Genomic DNA, 25,861 nt, shown 5'->3' on the forward strand with positions numbered 1-25,861 from the left:
GCAGGGAATTTTGTAATTGGGAGTTTGGGAGAAAGCAGCCCTTTTCTCAGGTTCCTATAGGATCCTTCCCTCTAGTATCCTACATCTGCTACTGCAAACCAGGGAAATTTAACAAGAGTGAGCTCCCACTTAATGTCTTTGTCAATAAATTCTTGAAAAATAGAATTTTAAGCTAAACAATGTATTGATACATAGGGAAAGCAGGCACTGAAAAATGGACTAGGATTTTTTTTTCTCAGCAACATTAGAATGTTATCCTATAGGCTGTTAATAGGTATTAAAATAAAGTGATTTAGAATTCTACCTCTTGCTGTCAGGAAGGAAGTTCATGAATTAGAAGCTATGACTTCTCATTGCTTTAGGACCCAGCCTCAGATGTGTGCACGTAGTTCTGTGTGCTCTGGCCCTCACCACTCTCTCCCACTCGGGTCGCTGTACCTTTTCTCTGTCCCTTTGCATATGTTGTTTCATCTGCCTGGCTCACTTTTCCTCCAACTTGCCTTTGCTAATTCTCAGTGTGTCTTCGGAGTGGTCACCTTGAACTGCTTGCTAAGGTCAGTTCCCCCCTTAGTAGTGACACCGTACTTATGTCACATCTGCTTAATGTCTGGTCTCACAAATGTTCAGCTCTCCAGGGGACAGGGCCTGTGACCATACTCTTCCCTGGGGTGGTCTGTCACTCATGCTAGCACATTACCTGGCCCGTAGGAGTTTGTCACGTGGAAGATGAATGTGAAGTGCAGGTTAGTAGTGGGAAGAAAGAGCATAGAAGTTAGGCAAGAGTGTCCACATCAGGACTTAATATGTAACAGTGGGAAGTTTCTTAATGTCTCTGAACCTGCTTTTCCTTTAGGACTGGGTTCAGCAAGATATGTTCATGCAGCTAGCATAGTGGTTTACATGTGGTAATTGCTCGGGTGCATTAATTCACCCTGTTGATAGGAATTGCTATGTTTCTGTCCCTGAGTAGACTAAGTTCCTATAATAAAGAGTCAGCACAATGTCCAACACATACAAGTGCTTCATAAGCACACTGAGTTACATCTTCGGCGCTAAGCTAAGCTAGCAGGATTTTATATCTCAACACAGCCATCCAGGAACATATTAAGCTGAGCCAGCTTCTCAGCTTGCTTCTGGTCTCCTTGTATAGTCATTCAAAATTAATTTTCTGTTAATTCATTGCTTATTTCAAGTGTCCGTTATCACATAGACTGTGGCTTAGCATGCATTTTTTCCCCTACTATTTTCCTTTGGAATTAGTGCATTTCCAAATTTTCCTATCCATTTTTCTACTTCCCATCTTTTGCAGATAAAGTCATGTTGAAGCCCTAATGCCCAAAGTATTTGGAGGTGGGACCTTTGGGAGGAATTAAGTTTGAGGGAAGAACACTCAAATGGAATTAGTGCCCTTACAGAAGAGATACAAAACAGAAGTTTCTCAGCCACATGAAGACACAGCAAGAAGGTAACCAACTGCGAACTAGAAAGAAGTTTCTCACTAGATACCCAATCTGCCAGCAACTGGCTCTTGGGCCTCCAGAACTGTGACAGGTTTGTGGTTTAAGCCACCCAGTTTATGGAATTTTGTTAGCAGCCTGAGCAGACGAGCACATCATCTATTACTGTTATTTATCTTCTAAAATCACTTTTCCTTTCTTACTATAAATATTTTTTTTGGTATCTCATATATGCCAGTTGCTGAGACAAAAAAGGGCATATAGCCTTGTCTGGGGGGTGGGACAGTACAGCAAATAAAGAGGCAAGTATAATAAATAGGGTGAACCAGATGCAAAGGGACACAAATAAGGGTCAGCCCAATCTGGCGGTTTCTAAGAGGCAGCGATAGATCTGAGCCAAGTTTTTAAGGATGGCCAGCTGGCAGCCAGCTGAAAAGCATGGTGGTGATGTTGGAAGGTGTTCCAGGCAGTGGGGGCACCAGATACTACTGTATTTTAAAATGCTGTTGTAAGGAAAATGTATCAGGCTTTTCTGCCCTCCCGCCATCAGGATAGATGATGGATCCTTGCGGTCCTGAATGCATGCCTTGATGGCCGGCACCTGGAGTAGGGTATGGCATATGTAGATGGGATTCACCTGGGCTAAGACAGGGCTTTTAAAGACGGCATCACAGGGACGCCAGCAGAAGCCAAGAACGAACAGAAGCCGAGAGAGAGAACGCCGGAGAGCCCAGATAGGGTGAAGACTTGCTGGGGGCTGGGAGGCCTGCCAGCCTCCTGGCTCCCCAGTACTGCTGCCTGCTGTGTACCTGATAAACTCCAATAAGAGCCTGCAAAAAAGCCACTGAGTTCTCCTACTCCTCCTTTACCTGGTATGCTGGATCAGAAAACCTGCACTGTGGTCCATTCCTGTCCTTACAGCTGTTCACTGGTCTTCTTGCCCCAACAGTGCTACATATGCAACTCCCATGTGACTGCACTACAGGAATACTCTTGCATGATGGAAGCTGTAGTTATTTTGAGCATGTAGGTACAGGAATTGATATCCTTAGAGCAACTCCCAAACAGTAGGAGCCAGCAGGGCAAATGATGAGAGAGGAGATGACCCCCCAAAACCTTTTCAGTGAAAACAAGTTAAGTAGAACTCAAGTATTTGTTGAATGCCTAATTTGTGCCAGGAAACCTAAAATGTGTAAAATAATGGGCCAACAGTGAACAAAACAATAGTGACTAAGACTTAACAGCCCTTGCCCTCTTAGAATCAACAGGCTCATGGGAAGTAGACCTTAAAGCAATTTCAAATGTGATAAGACTCCCTTCCTGGTCTTCTTGTTGAGCCCACAAGGCCTTTTTGTGCTAATCTGCCCTTTGGGCTCTTGTTATTGAGCCCACCTGCTCCACACGTGCCAACCTGCCCTTCTTGTTTCACTTAAATTTTTTTTTTTAATGTCTTTTTTTTTTTTTAAATATTTATTTATTTATTTATACAAGCACTGGGTACAGTCAGAAGCGTGGGAGGGTGAGAGAATTGACCAGAGCCAGAGAGGAGAGCAGAACAGGCAGACTGACGAAGTACACTGCTGAGGGGAGCAGCGGGCGGCAGGAGAGGTCTGCACGCCATGTGGGACCCTCGTCTGGTGGCCGGGGATTGAACCCGCGCTGCAGGGCTTCACAGCCCAGCGCTCAACCACTGCGCCACTGGGGAGGCCCGTTGTTTCACTTAAATTTTTGACATCACTTCCTAATGATGCTCTTCTGGCCTCTAGTTATTTCTCATTTCAATTTATCATGCACAATTGAATTAATCTTCCTAAAAGATGCCAGTATCAGCCGGCAAAGAGGTTAGACCAATAACAACCATCTCTAAAAGAGATCTCACACCTTACCTGAGCAACTCAGTTTTACTTTAATGGAATTATAATTCACCATTTTAGTGATCCAGTTAAAGTAACTTCCACATTTTCTGATTTCTTTGGAGAAGAAAACTGGTGATCGTAAAACAAGGTACAGTTTAGCAAAGTATAAAATAATCAAGAAAGCCACTGTCCTCTGGAGGCAAATATAATTATTATTTTCACTTTCTTTAAATTTAGAAAAGCCCTGAATTTTTCCCATTTTTTAGTTCTCATATTTCAAATAAATGTGTTAACATTTCTAATCACAGCTGAGAGTACATGTTTCCTCAGTAACATAAAGTAATACAATTAGTTGTTCAGATTGTCATTTTAATAAGTTGAAGTTTCTCTCAATAAGTAACCATGCACAAATAATTAAATTATATCTGAATTCAAATATATATATGTTTGCAAAAAAGGAGTGAGCAAAAAAGGAAGGAGAGATAAAGATGAAAAAATGTTAAAGATGAGGAGATAGCAATGAAAAGATAGCCCAATTTTAAAATGGGATATCAACAGACATTTCTTCAGAGAAGATATACAAGTGGCAAAACAATATGAAAGATATTCAGCATCATCAGTCATTAGAGAAATGCCAATCAAAACCACACAAGATTCCGCTTCATACTCACTTGATGACCATAGTAAAAGAGACAATAGCAAATGTTGGCAAGGGTGTGGAGAAAATGGAATCATCTTCTATTGCTAGTAGGAATATAAAGTGGTGTAGGAACCGTTACCATATGACAGAAATTCCACACAAACGAAGCTGTATATTTAAAATAGGTGAGTTATGTGGCGTGTTGATTATATCTCAATGAGACTGCTTTAAAAAATAAAGGCTAATAATAATGTGAAGCACCTTAGTTCAAGAGCCTTCCAGGAACAGAATAAAGATTAATATAGGCACAACATTATTAGTAAGAATGGGAGCACCAAAAGATGAGAATGGAGGTAGGTGTTAAAAGAGGGAAAGGTCTAGGCAGATCACAGCGGATGTTTGCAGTCTTGTTATATTATCATTGACTTTTTCCAGTGGTTAGAAATAAACCATTCAAATAGAACGCTCAGAATTTAAAATTGAAAACTATCACAATAGCACCCAAAAAATCTGAAATACTTAAGTATAAATCTAACAAAATATGTACAATATCTACAAGAGGAAAACAAAACTGGTCCATGTTCATGAATAGGAAGACTCAATATTCCTCACAACTTGTTACGTCTCCCCAATTTGATCTTTAGAGTCAATGCAATCCCAATCATAATCTCAAGTTACCATGTGGATTTTAATGAACTGACTCTAAGTTACTTGGAGAGGCAAGAGACCCAGAAAAGACAACAAAATAGTGAAAGAGAAGAACAAAGTTGGAGGACTGACATGACCTGACTTTAAAACTCACTACTCAGGGCCTCCCCGGGGGCGCAGCGGTTGAGCTCTGGGTTGCGAAGCTGCCCGCAGCCTCTGCAGCGCCGGTTCGATCCCTGGCTGCCAGCAAGGGTTCCACATGGCGCACAGACCTCTCCTGCCACCCGCTGCTCCCCTCAGCAGTGTACTTCGGTCCTTCTGCCTGCTCTGCTTTGGCTCTGTTGAGTTCGCTCACCCTCCCGCGCTTCTGACTGTACCCAGTGCTTGTATAAATAAATAAATAAATCTTTAAAAAAAAAAATTCACTACATAGCTATAACATCAAAACAAAGTGATACTGGCAAAAGTATAGACAAATAGATCAATGGGACATAATGGAGTTCCCAAAAATAAACCTACATAAACATAAGTTATCTTTGACAAAGGAGTAATGACAGTACAATGAAAAAACTAGTCCTTGCAACAAATGGTGGCGAAACAACTGGACATCCATGTGCAAGAAAAAAAAATCTAGCTGCAGACTTTACACTCTTCACAAATATTAACTCAAAATGGATCACAGAATTAAATGTTCAACACCAAAGGCATGACATATAGAAGAAGGAATTGAAAATTGCACTATATTAAATATAAAATACTTCAGTTCTACAAAAGACAATGGAAAAGAATGAGAAGACAGCCTCAGACTGGGAGAAAAATCTTTGCAAATGACAAGTCTCCTATAGGATTATTGCTAAAATATACAAAGAATTCTTAAAATTCAAGAATAAGAAACAACCCAAATACAAAATAGACCAAAGACTTTGACACCTTAACAAAGAAGATGGCAACAGATGGCAAATAAGCATATGAAAGATGGTAAATAACAGATGGCAAATAAGCATATGAAAGATGTTTCATATATGTCATCAAGGCAATGCATTTTAAAACAGCAATGAAATACCTCTATTCACCTGTTATCGAATGGTCAAAATCCAGAACAATGACAACATGAAATGCTGGCAAGGTTGTGGCGCCACAGGAACTCTCCTTCACTGCTGATGTATATGCAAAATGGTACAACCACTTTGGAAGATAGTTTTACTTATAAAACTTAGTGTACTCTTACATGATCCAGCAGTTACACTTCTTGATATTCATTCAAATGAGTTAAAAACTTAACATCTACCAAAAACTTACATGTTTATGGCAGCTTCATTCATCGTTGGCAAAGCTTGGAAGCAATCAAGGTGTCCTTCAATATATGAATGGAAAAATAAACTGATATATCCAGACAACAAAATATTACTGCTAAAAAGAAAAATCAACTATCAAGTCATGAAGAGACATGGAAGAACCTTAAGTGCACATTACTAAGTGAAAGAAACCAATCCAAAAAGACTACACATTGGATGATTCTAATCCTATGACATTCTAGAAAAGGCAAAACTGTGGCAGCAGTGAAAAGATCAGTGGTTTTCAGGACTGGGGAGAGAGAGGGATGACTAGGCAGAGCACAGGGGATTTTTAGGAAGTGAAAAAGCTCTGCTTGCAACTATACAGACACGTGTGTCATTATACTTTTGTCAAACCCGTAAACAATACACCACCACATGTGAATCCTCATGTAAACTATGGACTTTGGATGATTATGGTTTGTCAATGTAGTTTCATCATTTGTATCAAATGTACCACTCCAATGGGGGATGGTGGTTATAAGGGAGACTGTGCTTGTGTGAGGCAGGGTGTATGTGGGAAAACTGCCTTTTGATTTTCCTGTGAACCTAAAACTGTTCTCAAAGCGTGACATCATCATCATAAAAAAAAGTCTATTAAAAAAACAAAACCAAGAAAACCTTTCCATATTTTTTAGCAGGAGAATATGATTAAGTATAAAAATCACTGTTCATTGCCAACATGTTTTCCAGTCCACTCTCGAAACATGATGTACCAACCTTTCAAATAGTACTAGTTAATAATTTACCTCTCTGTGAAATTCTGGCAAATGAATATTTATTTGCACAGAACTCAACAAAAGCACCACAGAAGGCGCTGGAAGGAATAAAGAAAGGTATATGCGGTCCTTAAGCTGATTCCTTCTACCTTCACGCACAAATCCATCGTGGGCTCTGGCTGCATCCAGGCCCGCTAGCCCGGAGGCTGATGGACACAGGAATGTAGGTTAATGAACAGTTTTGTTTAGTGGAAGTAAACAGCAGTGGAGAATACAGAGGGATGGTTCTGAAATGAGTGAAAAACAATAAAACCATTTAATGAAGAATTTTAGTGCTTAATAGAATTTTAATGTTTGTTGTAGGAGGTAATAGTAAACCACAGTAGACTTTCTGAAGATTTTTTTTTGAAGATTTATTTAAATCTGGGGTACAGGTCAGAGGTGGGGAGTGGGGTGAGAAGATTCACCAGGGAGCAGAACAGGCAGATTGACTAAAACACACTGCTGAGGGGAACAGTGGGCGAGACAGGAGAGTTCTGCTGCACCATGTGGGTTGCTCCCTGGCCAACTGGGGATCGAACTCGTGTTGCAGAGGCTGCGGATAGCTTCACAGTGCTGTGCTTAACCCCTTGCACCACCAGGGAGGCCCCTTTTTGAAGATTTTTTAAAAGATTTATTATATTAACAAATTCTCCATAAAATAATGAATAGACTGAGATATTATTGAAGATACTAAGCTTTATCTCAAAAATAATGAAAACATCAATTATTTTAAATGCAAATACAAATGAGTTAACGTTTTTCAAATGCCAGTTTAGTAAATGTTTTTAAAGTTGCAAATATACATACAATATATCATTTTAACCATTTTACAATGTACATTCAGTTCAGCGGCATTAGGGGCGGTCACAATTTTGTGTATTTAGCACCATTATTGATTTCAGAATGTTTTCCACTCTATACTCATTAAACATTAGCTCCCTGTTCCCCCATCCCCTGTAGCCTCTAATCTACTTTCCATTTTGTTATCCTGACTCTGGGCACCTCATTTATGTGGAATGAACATTTGTACCTTTGTACAACATTTGGAGATTATTTCACTTTGCGTTATGTCTCGTTCGTGTTGCAGCAAAAGTTAGGATTTCCGCTGTCAAGGAGGCATCACCTACTGCATGCATAGATTACATTTCATTTATTCCTTCATAGGCCGATGGATTGTATCAGATAAATGTAGACATTTATCTGATGAGAGACATGATACAAATGCGTTCTAGGAGGGCTACTGCTTTTCCGAATGAGGCCTCAGGGTACACGATATTGTTTTCAAATATATGCATTTAATTATTTGAACAATTTTGGAAAGTTATAAAGAATAAAAACACAGCTGTATAAAGAACGAATTATCCTTACTAAAAGGGAAAAGTCCACGAATGGGAAATGCTTAGTAAATCAAAGTTTGCTGGTTTTGTGGTCAGTGTTAGGGAAGACACAAATCTTATTAATCTCAAGTTTCAGCAAAGTAAATAAAGCCGAAACCAATCCCAGTTTTTTTTTTCCAAGTAGAGGAACTCAGACCAGTCTTTGGCTGCCAGGTCACACCCCCTGCAAAAGATTTTGCTAGAAAATAAGCAGCCTGGACAGTTTGCGGACATCCAGGAGCTGAGAGGGAGCTGCCGGAAGTCACCAGTCCTGCTGTTATCATTTGTGTCACTTGCTTGTTTTACCTTTTTATATAGAAGAAAAATCACAGTGGGGGTATTTGTTGCAACTAAACCTCAAGGATGTCTCTACATCTTTCTCCAAGGTAAGGGGTCTCACTCTGGGGTGGTCCCCCCAGAGAAGGGGGTCATTTTCAGGCTCTGCATCTTGGGCCCTTGCATGTTGGTGTCTTACCCAGATTCCTCACCCAACTCTGAGGCACTTTTGGGCATTCAGTTCTGTGTTAGACAGAGCCTCTTTTTTTCTGGACCAGTTTCCATCAGAGCAGAGAATAAGACACATTGACCTGACTGGAGATATAGGTTGAATTCTATGTATGAGAAAATTCTGGGGTCAGAACATATTTTAATTGAAAGACTTCCAGTCCCCTCAGCCTGTAACCAAAAGGTTTGTACCAAAAGGCAAGCCGAGAAAATGTAATGAATACTCTTTTTTATTATTATTATTACTGGTTCATACTAAATGCTCTACAGGGAACTATGTGACCCTTCTTCTAAAGAGATTCCTGCTCTTCCCTCCCCAACATCTTGCTCTGACACAGCCAGCTCTGCTACCTTGACTTTCACACTCTGGGAAAAGAAGCTTTCACCATGAGTTTATCATGTCTTTGAATAGATGAATAAGGAAAATGTGGTGTGAAACACATACACACACACATACACTCACTCACACACAGAGAGGAATATTATTTGCCCTTAAAAAAAGGAAGGAAATCCTGTCACTTACAAAAGCATGGATGAAATTGAAGGGCATTATGCTAAGCGATTCAAGCCAGACCCAGCAAGAAAATGCATGATCTCACCTGCCAGTGGCCTCTGAGATAATCTGACACAGAAGTAGAGAGCAGAATGGTGGTTGCCAGGGGCTGGGAGGAGGAGGAATTGGGGTGATGTGGTCAGTTCTGCTGTGAAGAGGAATGTCATTTTGCAGGAGCAGGAAGGGAATAGAATCTAGCAGAGAGGTTGGGGAATAGGACATTTTGTAGGAGCATGGAGAGTCATTTACATTTAAGAAGCCTACAGCCATGAGTACAGCTGCAGGTAAGTGAGCAGGTACTACAGCTGACGCTTATGGAAAGTCTCCTCCTATTATCTCTGTGAAATGAGGAGCAGCATCATTAGCTGAGGTGAAGCTGGGACAGGAGGACCTGGCAGTTTGTACCCCAAAATACAGACACACTCATTCAGAGGAGCAAAAGAAGTACAGATCATCTTCTGGGACAGAGAAAGGAGGTAATAATGGCAAAATTCTCTACCATCTAAGTGGAAATTGAGAAAAAAGGAAAGGCAGAAAAACTAGGTAGCAAGTTTTGCTTGTTGAAAGATGGAAGATCATTATAAACTGGACTTTTTAAAAATGTATTTTTAAATGTAATTTTGTTTTCAGTAATTTGCTTAGCACTTGAACATGTTTCCATACTATTATATATCCTCCTATAATTAATTTTAAATGACTGCTTTGAATTCAATTGCTTGGATGTAAAATAAGTTTGCAAACCAATTCCCCATTATTGGCTGTTTTTACACTATTATTCCTCTTGAAACAATGCTATCTTTTTTTTTATAACTGCTTAGTGAGCTGTCCTCCAAGCCCTCACACTCACTGCTTCCTTCTAATCTTTAATTTTACCTCCTTAGAGACCCCTGATGTCTCTATTTTATTAACTTCTCCTGTTATCATCCAACATAGTACACTCTATCAATGTCATAGAATTGTGCTCTATTTGGGTTGCAAACGTTGTTTGCTTGTTTACTGTCTGTGACTTTCACTAGACTGAGCTCCCTGAGGCCTCCAGGATTGTGCAGGGCCAGTACAATTTAGGTGCTTGGTAAATATTTGCTCAAAGGTTGCATGTTATCTATCAATGAAGGGAAAAAGCAATCCATGACAATAATTCATGACTCCATTTAAGTTCCTAAATGGAATTGATGGAGCAAAGGCTAAACCACATGTAAATTATTACTTAATTTCTACCCAAGCCTTCAGCGGAGAGATTTCACAAGCACACTCACAGCAACTTGCATCTCTCTCCAGTTGGCCAACAGCATGGTCCTGTCTATACTCTATCTTGGATCCAAACCCACTGTGGTCTTATATGGATATGATGCAGTGAAGGAAGCTCTGATAGATCGGGGTGAAGAATTCCTTGACAGATCTTATGTTCCCATTGCTGAGGAGACCCTAAAAGGAAATGGTAAGTTCAGAAAAAAAATACATTTAATTTTCTTTGGCAACTAATTAGGTGCTATGACACCACAGCGCCATTCTGTGCTAACTATGCACAATTAGCACAACTCCGGGGCTTAAAGACATTGTTCAATGACAACCACAAGTTCAGGGGGCACCAGATCATCCACATTTCTGAGTAAATGATGAAAAATTTAGGGGTTCCTGTCACCCCCCCCACCCCTTGAGTTCAATAATTTGCTAGAATTACAGAACTCAGAAAGGTGCTATACTTACAATTACAGTTTTATTCTATTAAGAATGCAAATGAAGAGACTTGTAGGATGATGTCTCAAAGGGTCCCAGCTTTAGAGCTTCTGCAGCCTCTCCCTAGGAATCAGAATGTGCCATTTCCTCTTGATCGATTGAAGTATTTGCCAACCAGAAAGCTCACCTGGGCTTTTTGTTGCCTTGAGTTGTTCGAGGAGTTTCTAGGTGAGCATAAATGAGTCATTGGCCACATGGTGGAAACTCAGTCTCTTGCCCCCTCCCCTCTCTGGAAATCAGTAGATTGGGGCAATATCACTTGACTGAAAGCTCCAAACTTCTAAATATACAATTGGTTTTTCTGGCAAGGCCACCTTGAGACCATCTAGGGAGCCATCATGAGTCACCACCTTATCCTAAACTTAGGAGTGACCCCAGAAGTCCACCATGAATAGCAAAGAGACTTTCAACACTTGGGAAATTTCAATGGCTTAGAAGCGCCCTCTGGCATGCAAGGACAAAGACCGGACAAACCCTTCTGTGATGTAACATGCTCTGGTACCTCCATGGAGATGAACATCAAGAACTGACCAGTTCCTTGTAAATCTGCAAACATGAGCGGCATAGAGAACAGTCTGGGAACCTTGTGAAATAAAAATTACTGCCCAGGGGCCTTGAGGTTTAGATGACTGGAGAAGCCATGCCTGGGGTGTCATTTCACACGCTGCAAAGGCTGCAGTAGCACAGTGACAGCAAGAGAAGGGTGGTGAGGTATAGACATTACTTCTAGGGGTGCTGGGGGAGGTGTGTGGGTTCAAAGTGCACTGCAGTGGTCCTCCTCACGTTCTTGGTCCTCAGTTGTCAAGAGGCTCACAAATCACTCAAAACAAACATGTGCTGCCTCTTTCTTTATAGTATCAAGTACTACACAGTAAAAAGACCCAGGAGAACCTGAAAGATCCCACAAACTTAAAGTTATCAAATTGCAAGTCCCAATGAAACAGAAACTTAATTCTTCTCAAAGCTTATTTATTAATCATTAATACAATGCAATGGATAAATGACAAGAGAGAAGTGATTTTTGGTCTCTCTCACACAAGATCAGGACGCATCTGTTCACCTGAAGAAACCACAAAACTTTTCCTCTACTGCTTCCCTTTTTCCTAAATAAGTTGATCATTACTGGTTTTGTGTGAATTTAAAAATTAAACTTCTTTGTAATGCGTTTCCCATCCTGGGTGATCTGTTTCTCTTTGCTTGTCCCAAGAACCATTCCCTTAGCTCCCCTGCTTGCCCCTGGTTCCTGGTGTCATTCATGCCACTGGTTTAATATCCCCTACTCCTGTGACAGCTGGATCTGGCTGGGATCAGCCAAAGCAGGGCAGGGCAGGGCAGGGCATGAGGTCAGTGTGTGAAAGGAGAGAAGCCACAGGTCCATCCTTTCTGCCTCAATGGCTTCCCTCCTATGAGTTGAGGTGTCCTGTGGCTCTAGCTCCTTCAGGACTGCATGGGGTGTCTGGCTCTGCCTTGTAGGTGGCCCCTGAGTTCCAGAGCCAGCAGCTCCTCCCTGTGCCTCCTCCTTGTTGTCAGCAGCCGCTGAGGCAGGGGATGGCTGCGGGCGGTCTAGTAGTCCCTGGTCTGCCTCTCAGCATTTCCATCACCTAAAACCCAATTCCCTGGGTTAAATTTCCTCTGTTTTAAATATTTAGAGAGGTTTCTGTTTTCCTGGTTGGACTCTAACTGATAAACCCACTGTCCACAGGATCATCCCCAGTGCCCGCCCCCCGCATACGCCTTTCAGTTACTGTCCTGGATCCCCCACCTTGTAACAGCCACGCTTGTCTAAAGAGACATTCACAGTGACTAATTTTTCCTTAGAAAACTATCTTGAGAAATAATCCATGATATGGGGACAATTTTAAGTCAGAATGATCCCAGAAGTAATAGTTTTAGAATCTGGCATATAAAGATCAGTGAAAATTTATTCAATATGTGAAAGAATAAATGAACAGCAAAAACAACAACAACAACAACAACATAGTAACAATCAAATGTCCAATGTAAGGATTAAAAAAATTACCAAATTTATGAATATTCCTTTTGATTTAAAGTTGATATTAAAACATCATTCAAAATTTGAAAAGATGAAAATATTCCAAGGATCCACTAATAATTACTAATAAGTATTAGCTGTTCTAATAATTGGATTATAGTTGAATTGAGTGGTTATTATAACAGTTAATGTTTGTTATTTCTTATGAGCCATGAACTGTACTAAGAGTTTCACATATTTTTACAATATTTAACTGACACAACAGTTTCAAGAGGAAGATATATAGGAAGATATATTTTATTTCCATTCTTTAAAAATTTTTTTAAAGATTTATTTATGCATACAAGAGTTGGGGTACAGGCCAGAGGTGTAGGGGGTGAGAGGATTCACCAGAGACAGAGCCGGGAACAGAACAGGCAGACTGATGAAGTGCACTGCTGAGGGGAGCAGCGGGCGTGGCAGGAGAGGTCTGCTGCGCCATGTGGATAGCTCCCTGGCCAGGGATTGAACACATGTCGAAGTGACTGGTGATAGCTTGATAAGAGATTTTGAGATGACTCTTAGAGGGTAGCTAGAAACCCAGCAAAGAAAATAGGGTGGGGGCAGACTTGTGAGCAAAAGGGAGAGAATGAGCAAAATGAGGGCGCAAAACAATGTCGGGGGATTTAATGAACAGCTGTGATTGGCCCTTAAGCTCCAAAGTTGGAGTGGGGGAGAGGATGGTGAGGAGGCTGAGAGTTTAAAAGGCATCAGGATGAGACCTTGGGAATGCCCTGAATGCTTTTTAGCGTTAGCATGACTGTCCCTGTATTTGATTTTGAGTAGTCTGGAAATGCTGGATTTAGAGGAGGGAGAGGGGAAAGTGGTTTGAAGATAACTGTGACTTAGAGTTCCTTTGCTCCTCCGCATTCAGTTCAGGTTGACACTGGCTGTAGTAAATTTGGAGGAAAATAGAGACATAAACCTCATATTGATCTGCTTTGAAATTGCTTATCCTCTAATAGAGAAAATCACATAAAGAAGTAAATCACAAGTTAGAGAGAGATGAAGTGTGAAAACGGTCAGGAAAAGGGTTTGTGACATTGCACACCATTTTTGACCAATTTTACCAAAAGCAGGGGGTCCTTCCCCTATGGTGGTTGGTTTTGTTTTTTTTTTTTTCCCCTCCACTACACAATAGTACACGATAAAATATGGAGCTTATTAAGGAGTGAGGGGGTGTGGTCATAGACTCTGATAAGCCACTGCCTTCTTCTTAACTCGTAACTATTAACTCTCTCATTGGTTTTTCTGGCAGGAGAAACACAACCCAAAGTTCATGAAGAAATTGACCATGTGATTGGACATCACCAAATCTCCTGAATGAAGGACAAGATGAGGCTGCCTTATACAGAGGCCGTGTGTTGAATGAGATACAAAGGTATGTCAACGTTCTTGTTTTTTGTTTTTTGTTTTTTTTACCCCATGCTGTGACCAGGAACATGAAATTCAGACAATATGTCATCCCCAAAGTGAGCTGGTTCTGGCAAAGCTGGTGGGGATAAGTGGGGTGCATGGTAATTTGCTGGGGCCTGTGGGAGCCTTCTCAGTTTTATGGCAAGAACAGAGACAGTTGAGAGTCAGGAGAAGAACACAAGTTCGGAGTCCCATGGCCTGGGTTTGAACTCTGTCACTGCCTGCAGTGCACCTCCTGGCCATTCTTTCACCTCTGTGGCCCCTCTCTGCCTTTCTGGAATAGGGGAGGCTGACTGGGGTTTCCAAGGCCCTTTTCCACTCTCACGTAAAATGCATTAAGGGAACAGTGATTTCTGTTAATGAGAATTTCATGGGAACCAAAATCTGAGTTTTCATGATGGATTAAAAAAGAAATGGAAAATTTGTCTGCAGCACTGAGGTACTTGAGCCAGTGTCATCCTCTTTATCTTGGGTTATTCTCTCCTCCCAGGACTCACATTTGGGACATTGCTGCCCCTGACAGTTACAACTGTAGAGCAGTTAGCATTGACCAAGAGTGTTTACATGCACACTGGGGTTGAAGCCAGTCTTCTCTGGTGATTAAGGGATTAGTTTTTACATTTAAACAGTCCCAGAGCACAGAAGAGGGACAAAAGGTGCCAAGCATGGCCAATAAAGAAACTACAAAACAGAAGCAGCCCCCACCCTCACTTACAGATGTCAGTGCAAAAGTCTACTAACACATAGGTCCAGCCTCACATTCCAAATACTACACCACCAACATGGAAGAAAATCAGGATCCCAGGGCTGGTCTAATACCAGCAAATGTAGTTTAATAAAGTTTGCCACATAAATAGAAATTAGGGGGAAAATCATACAATCATTTCATCCATATATAAAATGCTTTTGATACTATTCCATGTGAATACTTAATTTTAAAACCCTTAATAGAACAGGAATAGATGAGACCTCTTTAGCCAGAAGAAGCCTACTTCCCCAATCATGTCTACTGATGAAAGATCTAGAGTATTCAACTTATTTTCAGATAAAATTGCAAACATTAACTGCCTGGAAAATGTTTTTAATTAAATTTATTGACTTCTTTATTTTATTTTTTTAATTTTATTTTTTATATTCCCCATACAATTGCAACCCCCTTATTTTGAGTTCTTTAGCTCCTCCATTAATTCTTGACATTCTCATGAATGTCAAGACCAAGCAAAGACTACCCACAATTATCAGCTAGAATTAGAAAAAGGTAACAAGAGAGGGAATGCTAACAAGGAGTCCAATTTATATGTCATCATTGTACCTGGAAAACACAAGAAAATTAACTGAAACACCATTGCAAAAATAGAATTATGCAGTGATAGGAAATAATTTTTCATTTAAAAAAAATTGCCTCCTTATGTAATAAAACTAAAGCTATATGTAATAAAACTAAAACTGTATAAAAATTAAACTATTTTTAATGTAATAAAGCAAAGTTTTCATTAATAAAACAGAGGTAAAATATTTAGGAATAAACTTAACAAGAAATTGCAAGATCTATGGAAAGAAAACTTTATTTATTTATTTATTTTATACCACCATAACTGTGAAGGTGGCTTTGCTTCTAATACTGGAACAGAGAGAAAAGTTATTATAAGGTACCAATAATAATTAACAGATGCCCTATCTCACATTTATCATTTGTGATGCCATAGAGACATTGTAATAGAATTTATGAAATTTCAAGCCTCCTGTGATTTATCATTTTCATTTTATGAAAACTGTATTCAACTTATTTTCAGATAAAATTGCAAACATTAACTGCCTAGAAAATGTTTTTACTTAAATTTATTGACTTCTTTATTTTATTTTTTAATTTTATTTTTATATTCCCCATACAATTGCAACCCCCTTATTTTGAGTTCTTTAGCTCCTCCATTAATTCTTTGATCTCCTGCATTTCTTTTACTTCCCTCTTTAGGGACTCAATTTCATTCTTATGATCGTTGATTATTTTTCCCTTATCATTGTTTTCCTTTATGACTTCTGTCAGTTTTTTAATCACAGCAATTTTAAATTCTCTTTCTGAAAGGCTCAGAAGTTCTTCCAAGTTACTGTTGTTGCAATCTGGTTGGTGGTTTTCTTTTTGTGGTGTGCCTTTTTCCTGAGGAGTTGCTCGGTTGCATGTAGTTTTTCTACTCCCTACTGCCTGTTTTCTAATTTGCCATATGCCTTGGGACACTGTGTTGCTGGTACTGGCCGGCATCTTTTTGGTGTGCTCTTTGTGGGGTTTGGGAACTGGCGGTCTAAATGAGTCAAATACTGTTATGCCAGAAGTCTAGTGAGGCAGTGGTACTTTGAGTATGTTAATTGTCGCTGTCACAGAATATTTCCTCCTTCTGTGTTTAATTAGAAAGGTGTGTCTTGAAGTCCCACAAACTTCCCTGGAGGTGGGGCAGATGGATTACACTCTGGGTTCCAAATCACTAGATTCCTCTCTGGTTTCTAACTTCCTGCCAGGCGGGACCAGGCTTGTGGGGGCCTTCAGCTCACCTCTGACTGCACAGGGAACCTTTTCCTTCTGGTTCCACAGGGAGGCTTCTGCCAGTTTCAAGCAGTCTTTATTGAAGAAAGGTCACTATTCTAAAGTGGCGATGTGGGATGCACTCCCCTGCACGCCCGGTCTGCCCCGGCGGTGGGTGCCCACTCCCCTCTGGGCTCGGACTGCTGGCCAGAAGTGGCCTGGCGTGGGCGAACTTCCCAGCTCACCTCTGGCTCCTCCGGGGGCCTTCTGCTGGTTTCAAGCAGTCTTTACTGAAGAAAGGTCCCTGTTCTAAAATGGCAATGTGGGACGCACTTCCCTGCACCCCACCCGGTCTCCAACCCTCTTATTTTGAACCCTATCCCTCCTTTCCCTGCCCCCCACCCCCCATAGAGTGTCTCTGGTTCATAGTTGTTTGTTGATTTTGATATTTTCTTTCTTATAGTTATTCTTTTTCCTGGTCCCTTATTTAAGTTTTCTAGATTCCTGCTATGAGTGAGACCATCTGGTATTTTGGAAAGAAAATTTTTAAATGTTGATAAGAGACATAAAATTTTTGAATAAATAAAACATTTATTTTGTGTTTAAATCAGAAGATGGCAGTTATCCCAAAATTAATCCATACATTTATAGGATCTCAATAAAAATATCAACTATAATTTTGGGGAAATAAATAGATTTTTTAATTTTGAAATGGAAAATTAAAGATAAAAAATAGTCAGGGACAGATCCTACCAAATATTGCAAGATAATATAAAGTCATAATCATTAGAGTATAATTCAGATTCTTGAGTAGATATATCTACTGGAAAAAAGTCTAGAAATAAACTTAATTATATATATAAACCTAGTACATGATAGATAAAGGTGCCTTTATCATTTTGACCTAGAGGAAAAATAGAAATTATTCAATAGAGGGTGAAAAACTCTGAGAAATGTTAGGGGGAAAAAAAGAATAGTAAAAGAACTACATAAAAATAAAAAATGAATTAAAAGGTAGGCTTTATGACCAGATAGAACTTGGCTCAAATTAATTTTTAAATTTTTTTCTAACTCTTACACCTTACACCTATTATAAAAATTTACTAGGGATTAAAGCAATGATTTTTTTAAAAGGATTTAAGAATGACAAAAGGCTTTCTAACATTGACCAGAGAAGAGTAAGTTGGTCATACATTTGAAAATGAATGAATTTAGTTACATGCAAAAAAGAAAAATCTGCCTTGGAAAAGAAAGAGTAAAAAAATAAATGGCAAACTGAAAGTTTTGTGTAGTTCATAAGGTGAAATGACTAATTACTGAAAAGTAAAATGAGCTATAGTTATTATGAACAAATTCCCAAACAATAGATTCAGCACAAAGAAAACAACATAAAATGAGTCAAAGTAATTACAGATGGCGTTTAATGTGTAAAATATACTGACGCAATAAAGTATATTAAAAAAATTATAAAGAAACATGTTTTTACTTGTCATACCTGGTAGCATATTTATGGCTAGTGGTATAATGTGGCCTGACCTCTAGAGAAGACAGTGTAGCAGTATCTATCAAAATTTTAAAATATGCCATTTGAAGCACTATTCCACTACTGTGAATTTATGCTTTCTGTATATTTTCCCCAAAATAAGAATATTCATTGCAGCAATATGTGTGATGTTTGTGATATGTTGAAGACTGGAAAATCCCTGAATGTTCCTTTAAAAAGAAACATGTTTTTTCACATCCTACCAGGTGTGACAAATAAAAACATGTTTCTTTAAATTTTCTTTATTTCTATAAAGTGAAATACTTAGCAAGGTTATTTGAAAATAGCAAGAGGGCCGGTATGTATGTGTGTAGCTTTCCCCCTGCAAGTCTATAAGCGATTGCCCAGAAGAGTATCATAAGCTGGGGGTGGAGGCCACATCCAGGAACCCAGGTGCTTGAGTTCTGGAAAAGGAGAAAAACTTCTTTTTAAAAACTTATTTTCGGGCCTTGGCGCAGCGGTTGAGCGCTGGGTTGCGAAGCTTCTTTCGATCCCCGGCTGCTCCCCGGCCACCGGAGGAGGGTCCCACATGGCGCGCAGACCTCTCCTGCCGCCCGCTGCTCCCCTCAGCAGTGTACTTCGGTCCTTCTGCCTGCTCTGCTCCCCGCTCTGGCTCTGGTGATTCTCTCGCCCTCCCGCGCTTCTGACTGTACCCAGTGCATGTATAAACAAAAAACAAACAAAGAAACCAGCAAACAAATAAATAAAGCATGCCTCTATAAAAAAAAAAAAAAAAAAATAAAAAATAAAATAAAAACTTATTTTCATTTTATACTTTTGTACTTTTTTTGGTATTTTACATTTGCCATGTGCACCTATCGTCTACCTCACTAATTTTTAGATAGTGTTTAAGGAAATACAAGATTAAGGAAAAATGAAAAAAGGGAAGATTTCATGTAAAAAGGTGGGCTTTCTGACCAGATAGAAAGTGGCTCAAATTCTAATTATGCCACTCGCTAAAACTATACCCCCAAGTAACCTCGATTTCTTCATTTATACAATATGAACCAAAAGAGAGCCTACTGGATGTGCTTAAAGAGAGAATTAAATAATATTTTGACCAATTAAGTAGTGTCAGGTAAATACAAATCATCCCATATATTGATAAAGGGTAGTGATCTTTATCCTGTCATTTAAGCCCCATGAAAATCTTTTTATGAGAAAGGAAGGAAACTTGTTTTTGTTACCATGCCCCATTTTACAAGTGAGAGAAGTTGGGTTTGATTCAACAGATTCAAGGCTTAATATCTCATTTTCTTCCATTGTAGCTGAATTCAGAAATAAAAATAATTGTGAAAAAGTAAGCTCTTCCAATTTGAGGCAATTCCAGTAAATTTCATGTCTAGACGATATGGGCCTCAAAACCCAGTTTACCAGCAATTAACCATAGCACTCTGTTTCCCCAAAGAATCATCCTATTACTTGATGAAAGACACTGTACATTGGTATCTATAAAATGGCCACAACTTAAAACAATAACGCATCAGGCAAATTTAAGAGTGCTCAGGTCTTCTCAACCCATTATTAAGAGTGGTGGACTCGTCTATGTATCAGGGACAAGCATGATGGAATTTCACTCCACTCTCCATTTCTTGATTCCAGGGCACTACTGTATTTCCAGTACTGTCTTCGGTCTTGTTCAATTACAAGAAATTTCCTAACCCAGAGAAATTTAACCCAGGCCGCTTTTTGGATAAAAATGACAGCATCAGGAAATTGGACTACTTCTTGCCTTTTTCCCTTGGTAAATACAAATAATCCACCCAAATCATGCATATATACATTTTGGACAGTTTTTAGCTTCACTGAACTGTGGCATAACTGATCCACTGATGCACAAACTGTTGTTTGTACCTCCAGATCTGGATGGAGCCATTTAAGTCTGCACACCACTAGAATGAGGTAAGTCTCCCAGGGAAACTTTTGCTGTTTGGTGATTGGGAATAATGCCATTTTTTAAAAGATTTATTTATGTATGCATACAAGAACTGGGGTACAGGCCAGAGGTGCTGGGTGAGAGGATTCACCAGAGACAGAGTGGGGCACAGAACAGGCAGATTGACTGAAATACACTGCTGAGGGCGAGGCAGGAGAGGTCTGCTGCACCATGTGGGCAGCTCAAACTCATGCTGCAGGGGCTGCGGATAGCTCCACAGTGCTGTGCCCAACCCCCTGTGCCACTAGGGAGGCCAGAATAATGCCAATGTTTAAAGTAAACAAAGTAAGTAAATGCAATCTGAATGTCACACATTGCCAGGTGATAAAGGGACCTGTTTTGGTACACACTTGTCTTTTTATCTCCCCTTTGTAATATGTATTAACTTTTCCAAAACAAAATGTACGTATTTTTTCTTCTTTTGAAATGATTAACTATTATTTTATTTTTTTTTGTTTTTTTATTTTTATTATTATTTTTTAACTTTATTTTTATATTCCCCATACAATAGCAACCCCCTTATTTTGACCCCAATTCCTCCTTTCCCCCCCCCCCCAATAGTGTGTCTCTGGTTCATAGTTGTTTGTTGATTTTGATATTTTCTTTCTTACAGTTATTCTTTTTCCTGGTCCCTTTTTTAGGTTTTCTAGATTCCTGCTATGAGTGAGACCATCCGGTATTTTTCTTTTTCTTTCTGGCTTATTTCGCTGAGCATGATCCCTTCCAGCACCATCCATGTTGCTGCAAATTGCATGTGTTTATCTTTTTTGAATGCTGAGTAATATTCCATGGTATATATGTACCACATCTTCTTGATCCAGTCATCTATTTTTGGGCATTTGGGTTGTTTCCAAAGCTTAGCTATTGTAAATAGTGCTGCTATAAACATAGGGGTGCAGGTGCTCTTTGGAATTAATGTTTCTGTGTGCTTTGGGTAAATACCTAGGAGTGGAATTGCTGGATCATATGGAAGCTCTATGTTTCATAGGTCAAGAAATCTCCACACAGCTCTCCATAGTGGTTGGACCAGTTTGCACTCCCACCAGCAGTGCAGAAGAGTTCCTTTTTCTCCAAATCCTCGCCAACATTTGTTGTTGCTAGTTTTTTAAATATGTGCCATTCTCACTGGTGTGAGATGGTATCTCATTGTAGTTTTGATTTGCATTTCCCTGATTGCGAGTGATGTTGAACATTTTTTCAATTTGCCTGTTGGCCATTTGTATTTACTCTTTGGAGAAGTTTCTTTTTAGCTTTTCTGCCCATTTTTTGACTGGATTATTTACCAGTTTGTTGAGTCTCATCAGCTCTTTGTAGATTTTTGTGATCAGTCCTTTATCATTACTGTTGTGTGCAAAAATGTTCTCCCAGTCTGTGGGATTTCTCTTTGTTTTTGTTATTGTCTCTTTTGCTGTGCAGAAGCTCTTTAATTTGATGTAGTCCCAGCTGTTTATTTTGCCTTCATTATCACTGCGTTGGGTGATGTGTCTGTAAAGATGTCTTTGAGGTGTATGTCATGTAGTGTTTCGCCTATATTTCCTTCTATATATTTTATGGTTTCAGGTCTTATGTCTAGTTCTTTAATCCATTTTGAGTTGTTTTTTATGCATGGTGTGAGGTAGTAGTCAAGTTTCATTCTTTTGCATGTAGCGACCCAGTTTTCCCAGCACCATTTATTGAACAAACTTTCTTTGCTCCAGTGCATATTCTTTGCTCCTTTGTCAAAGATTAGTTGACCATAAATCTGTGGGTTTATTTCTGAGTTTTCAATTAACTATTATTAATGTCCTGATTCTTACTTTCAGAAGCCGTTAAAGAGACTTTGGCCTCTTCATCTTCTTTCTTCCCCTCTGAAATCCAGAGCCCTACATACCCCTGCATCGCAGTTACCATTTCCCATAAGGTCTTAGTGACAACTCGGGGCTGCCAGGGCACTGTCCGTTTTTCCTTCAATCTGGAAGGACATTGGTGGTTAGAATAACCATGTGGTTCCTGTGCTTTCATGAAACCACAGAAGTATTGCCTTGTAGCCAAGGGTCTGTGAGTTCATCCTGTTGGGGCATTCACTGTAGGCTCCATGTTGTTGGAGCAGAATAGGGAGCTCTACATTGCGCTAAGTTTCCATGTTTGCTGTGTCTGAACCAAGAAAAAGAGTGACACAAATTTCTATAGAAATTATGATTCCATGAAAGATTTTGAGGAGATGAGGAAAGCTGGTATTTTTCAGAGTGCAAAGAGACTTTGGAATATGAAAAATATCTTTGGGTCAACTTCCATAGAAGTTTGTCATTGACCTGTGTGAGCATTTGGGCTAAGGAAGAGTTTCTCTTGATAAATAAATGATTGACACATTTTATAAGAAAAGACAACCTAGATTTGGTTGTACCCATTCTTTTCCTTGTTATCTTATGCACTCATTTAATTAGCATTTTCCAAAATTATTTCAAACTACAATAATAATACATGCTAAGCATTAAAAAATAAGTGGAAAATGTAGAATAGCAAAAAAAGAAAAAAAATTTCTGCAATTTCATCCTATGGAGAGAATCTGTTAATATTTTATTGTATATACTTCTCACAAGTTTCGAGATATACATGATACATGTACATTTTAAAATAAAATTTGGTGCTTTCTGTACAATCTGTTTAATAACCTGCTTTCACACATGTGATACAATAAAAGACAGTCTACCGATCTTCCATATAGAAATTTTTAGGGTGCATTGTTTGATAGAAACACAAGGATTTATTTTATCAATCTTTTATAGATGGATACTTGGTGTCCACCTAATTCATTACTGTCATAAATAATGCTGCAAGTGACATCATCATAGGTGAATCTGATTTCTATAGATAAATCCATGGAGAATTACTGAGTTAAAGAGTGAAAATTACTTTAGAGGGTTTTGACAGTTATTAACAAATGTTCCTCTAGAAAAACTATACCCATGTATTGTGTCTCACAGTTTAGAACTTTCTCTTTTCAGTTATGGGATATAATTGTATTAGTATTTGAGCATTAAGGACCAGATAATGGCAGATGTTTCTTCCTCCCAGGGGAACAGTCCTGTGCAGGAGAGGGCCTGGCTCGCGTGGAGCTGTTCTTGTTCTTCACCGCCATTCTGCACGGCCATTCTGCACTATGAAACTCTAGGCAGGTACTATGGCACGAGTTCGATCCCTGGCCAGGGAGGTGACCCACATGGCGCAGTAGACCTCTCCTGTCTCGCCCACTGCTCCCCTCAGCAGTTTATTTCAGTAGATCTGCCTGTTCTGCTCCCCACTCTGTCTCTGGTGAATCCTCTCACCCCCCACATTTCTGGCCTGTACCCCAGTTCTTCTAAGCATAAATAATTAAATCTTAAAAAAATAGTTTCTCTTCTGTTTTAAATACCACCTATGACAGAAACCCTATTTCCTGAGACCTGATGGATGAGGAAACATCACCACATCCCTTGACATGAAGGAGCTGCATCCTGAGAACTGCCAAGGTCACAGACACTGTTTTCCTACCCTTTGTAAGCCAGGTGTTGGCAGAACCAAACCAGGCCTTCAGGAGGCCTTAATTGAGCAAAGAGTGCAGCCTTCCCTCTTTCTCTGACTTTGAAGATACATTGATTTTTCTGTAGCTTCTCAAAATAGAGAAATTAATATAATGGCATATGTATATGTATATTTTTTCCTATTTAAGTTGAAAGCACATATAATTTCTATCACATTCAGAAAATAAATCCTTATTTCCACAATAGATTTTCCTTGTGTGTTTATCTTTAAGTCTCTAAAATTTCTTGCCTCAAGCCATGGGAGACCCCCATGGTAACCTCTTATCACAAACCTCACCCTGCGCACACCGCCTCTGGTTTACACTGGCCCAGGGACCTCCTTGGGTAGGAAGTCACACCATGTTCACAGTGAGGATTCAGACGGGATAGCTGTGTCTTGTTCAGAAGATGGCCAGGGTGGGATATGGGTTGGAGAAATAGGACAAATTGCAAGGAATGATCGAGCATCAGCAAGAGGACAGTGGCCTGGAGAAGAGCAGTCGGGATGCTGGGAGCAGTGGTTGTCGGGAAAGGATGGTTCAGATCCAGAACTTGGTGTCTGCTTGTCTTGCTGAGATGAAATTGAAGAAATATCATCATGAGCAAGACCCTCAATTTGAACAAGTCAGACTCAATTTCCTCATCTATAAAACAGAGGTCGCAGCGTCCTTTTTCAGACAGGTCATGAAAATTAACTAAGTGAATGTTGAGTTAGTACAAAATCATTCTCCAAAAATAGCTTCTGTCATCCTGAGCTTCTCCTCCTATGAAAGTACTCAGAAGGCTGAAGCTGAGAGTGAGTTCCCTTCTCTCATCAAGATGATGGAAAAAGGATGTTTCCCTCTTATGGAAACCAAGCAAGAGGGTCTTCATGACAAATGCTTAGAGATCCTGACAAGTGTCCTAGGACTGGAGAGGCCCAACAGACTAAGACCTGAGATGTACCCAGAGGTGTTGAACTGTGCAAACAATGCTTAGAGCCATTTTGGAGTGGTCTGACTTGCAGAAGCCGTGAGGCCAATGGATGAGTGGGTGTTTCCCACAGAGGAGCCCTGAGCCCTATGAGAGAGATAAAGACATCTTAGAAGGAAAGAGCCAGAATTACCTTTCTGATTTTTGAGCCAGAGACCTTGGCCTTGTCATCTTCTTTCATCCCCTCTGAAATCTAGAGGCTCCCATTCCCACACTTCTGCACAGGAAATGGTAGGTGCCCAATTCCTGTTTCTACCATTGTTAACACAAATTTAAGTTTAAACATTCTTTGTAGGCTGTTCACTGCTTTTTCCCTATTTCTGTTTCATGGTTTAAGGTGTGAAATTCCAGGCTTAGTCACTAGTCAATCAGTTAATATTTGTTAGAAATATTTCTCTGGTATAATCGTGATATGTTGGATTTCTCTAATATGTCTTATTATAGTGTTTTGTTGCTCTGAATCTAAGATGCCATCTGTTTCAAGACGCATTATAGTTTCATGACATTAAAATGTGAAATAAAGGGTTCCTTAGCATCAGTGAAATATAGTTGCTCCCTACATCCTACTTAGTCCATTACTGGTCCAGTTAACTGGCTGCGCAAGTCTGATGGCCATCAGTCCCATGGTCCCAGATGACCAGAGCACTGGGGTAAGGCTTCTCTTTTGCAGTTAACCTTCTGCCTGATAACCTGATACCTGATATGATGGCATATCAGTAAACACGTTACATTCGTTTTTTTCAAACTCAGAACCATTTTACTCCCAACTAGGAAGATTACACAGTACAGGTTATTGACAAATTAAGCAACAGCAGTACACAGAATGGACTCAGAGTCCACGCCACGCATATTTTCCATTGGCTAGTGGGAAATCTGGGTCAACATGTCACTGAACCAATGATCACCCTGTTGGAAGTTGGACTATTGGGGGCATGTGGAAGAGCCTGGTTTTCTGGAATTCCACTTAGTCATTTCCTGCCTGTTCTAAAGTCAACAAATGTAAATGCAGAGGAGATAGTTTATTATTTGTGATTACTTTTCA

General features: G+C 39.7%; 1 protein-coding gene across 2 annotated transcripts; it reads left to right on the plus strand.

The window, feature by feature from the left end:
* The first annotated feature begins 1,265 nt into the window (after window positions 1-1,265).
* On the plus strand, window positions 1,266-23,879 carry LOC119233595 (cytochrome P450 2C23-like). Of its 2 annotated transcripts, XR_005122423.2 has the most exons (7): window positions 1,266-1,465; window positions 8,218-8,458; window positions 10,408-10,567; window positions 14,157-14,279; window positions 19,975-20,116; window positions 20,233-20,274; window positions 23,712-23,879. XR_005122423.2 is itself a non-coding variant. In XM_054690447.1 (5 exons), the coding sequence occupies exons 1-4, from the start codon at window positions 1,447-1,449 to the stop codon at window positions 14,219-14,221; spliced, it is 312 nt and encodes a 103-aa protein (XP_054546422.1). In that variant the 5' UTR covers window positions 1,266-1,446; the 3' UTR covers window positions 14,222-14,279; window positions 20,233-20,246. The 2 variants fall into 2 exon arrangements, 1 of the variants encoding a protein (XP_054546422.1); XM_054690447.1 differs by lacking the exons at window positions 19,975-20,116; window positions 23,712-23,879 and having other exon boundaries at window positions 8,391-8,458; window positions 20,233-20,246.
* Window positions 23,880-25,861: the final 1,982 nt, after the last annotated feature.

This window comes from Talpa occidentalis, unplaced genomic scaffold (assembly GCF_014898055.3).
Source record: "Talpa occidentalis isolate TD23 unplaced genomic scaffold, MPIMG_talOcc4v2.1 talOcc4.8, whole genome shotgun sequence".
Classification (NCBI taxonomy): domain Eukaryota; kingdom Metazoa; phylum Chordata; class Mammalia; order Eulipotyphla; family Talpidae; genus Talpa; species Talpa occidentalis.

Bases quoted from the DNA above. Each gene is read 5' to 3' on its own strand.
- LOC119233595 (XM_054690447.1), top strand. The intron at 8,459-10,407 runs GTAAGGGGTCTC...ATCTCTCTCCAG, and splicing joins TCTCTACATCTTTCTCCAAG to TTGGCCAACAGCATGGTCCT. The intron at 10,568-14,156 runs GTAAGTTCAGAA...TTTTTCTGGCAG, and splicing joins GGAGACCCTAAAAGGAAATG to GAGAAACACAACCCAAAGTT.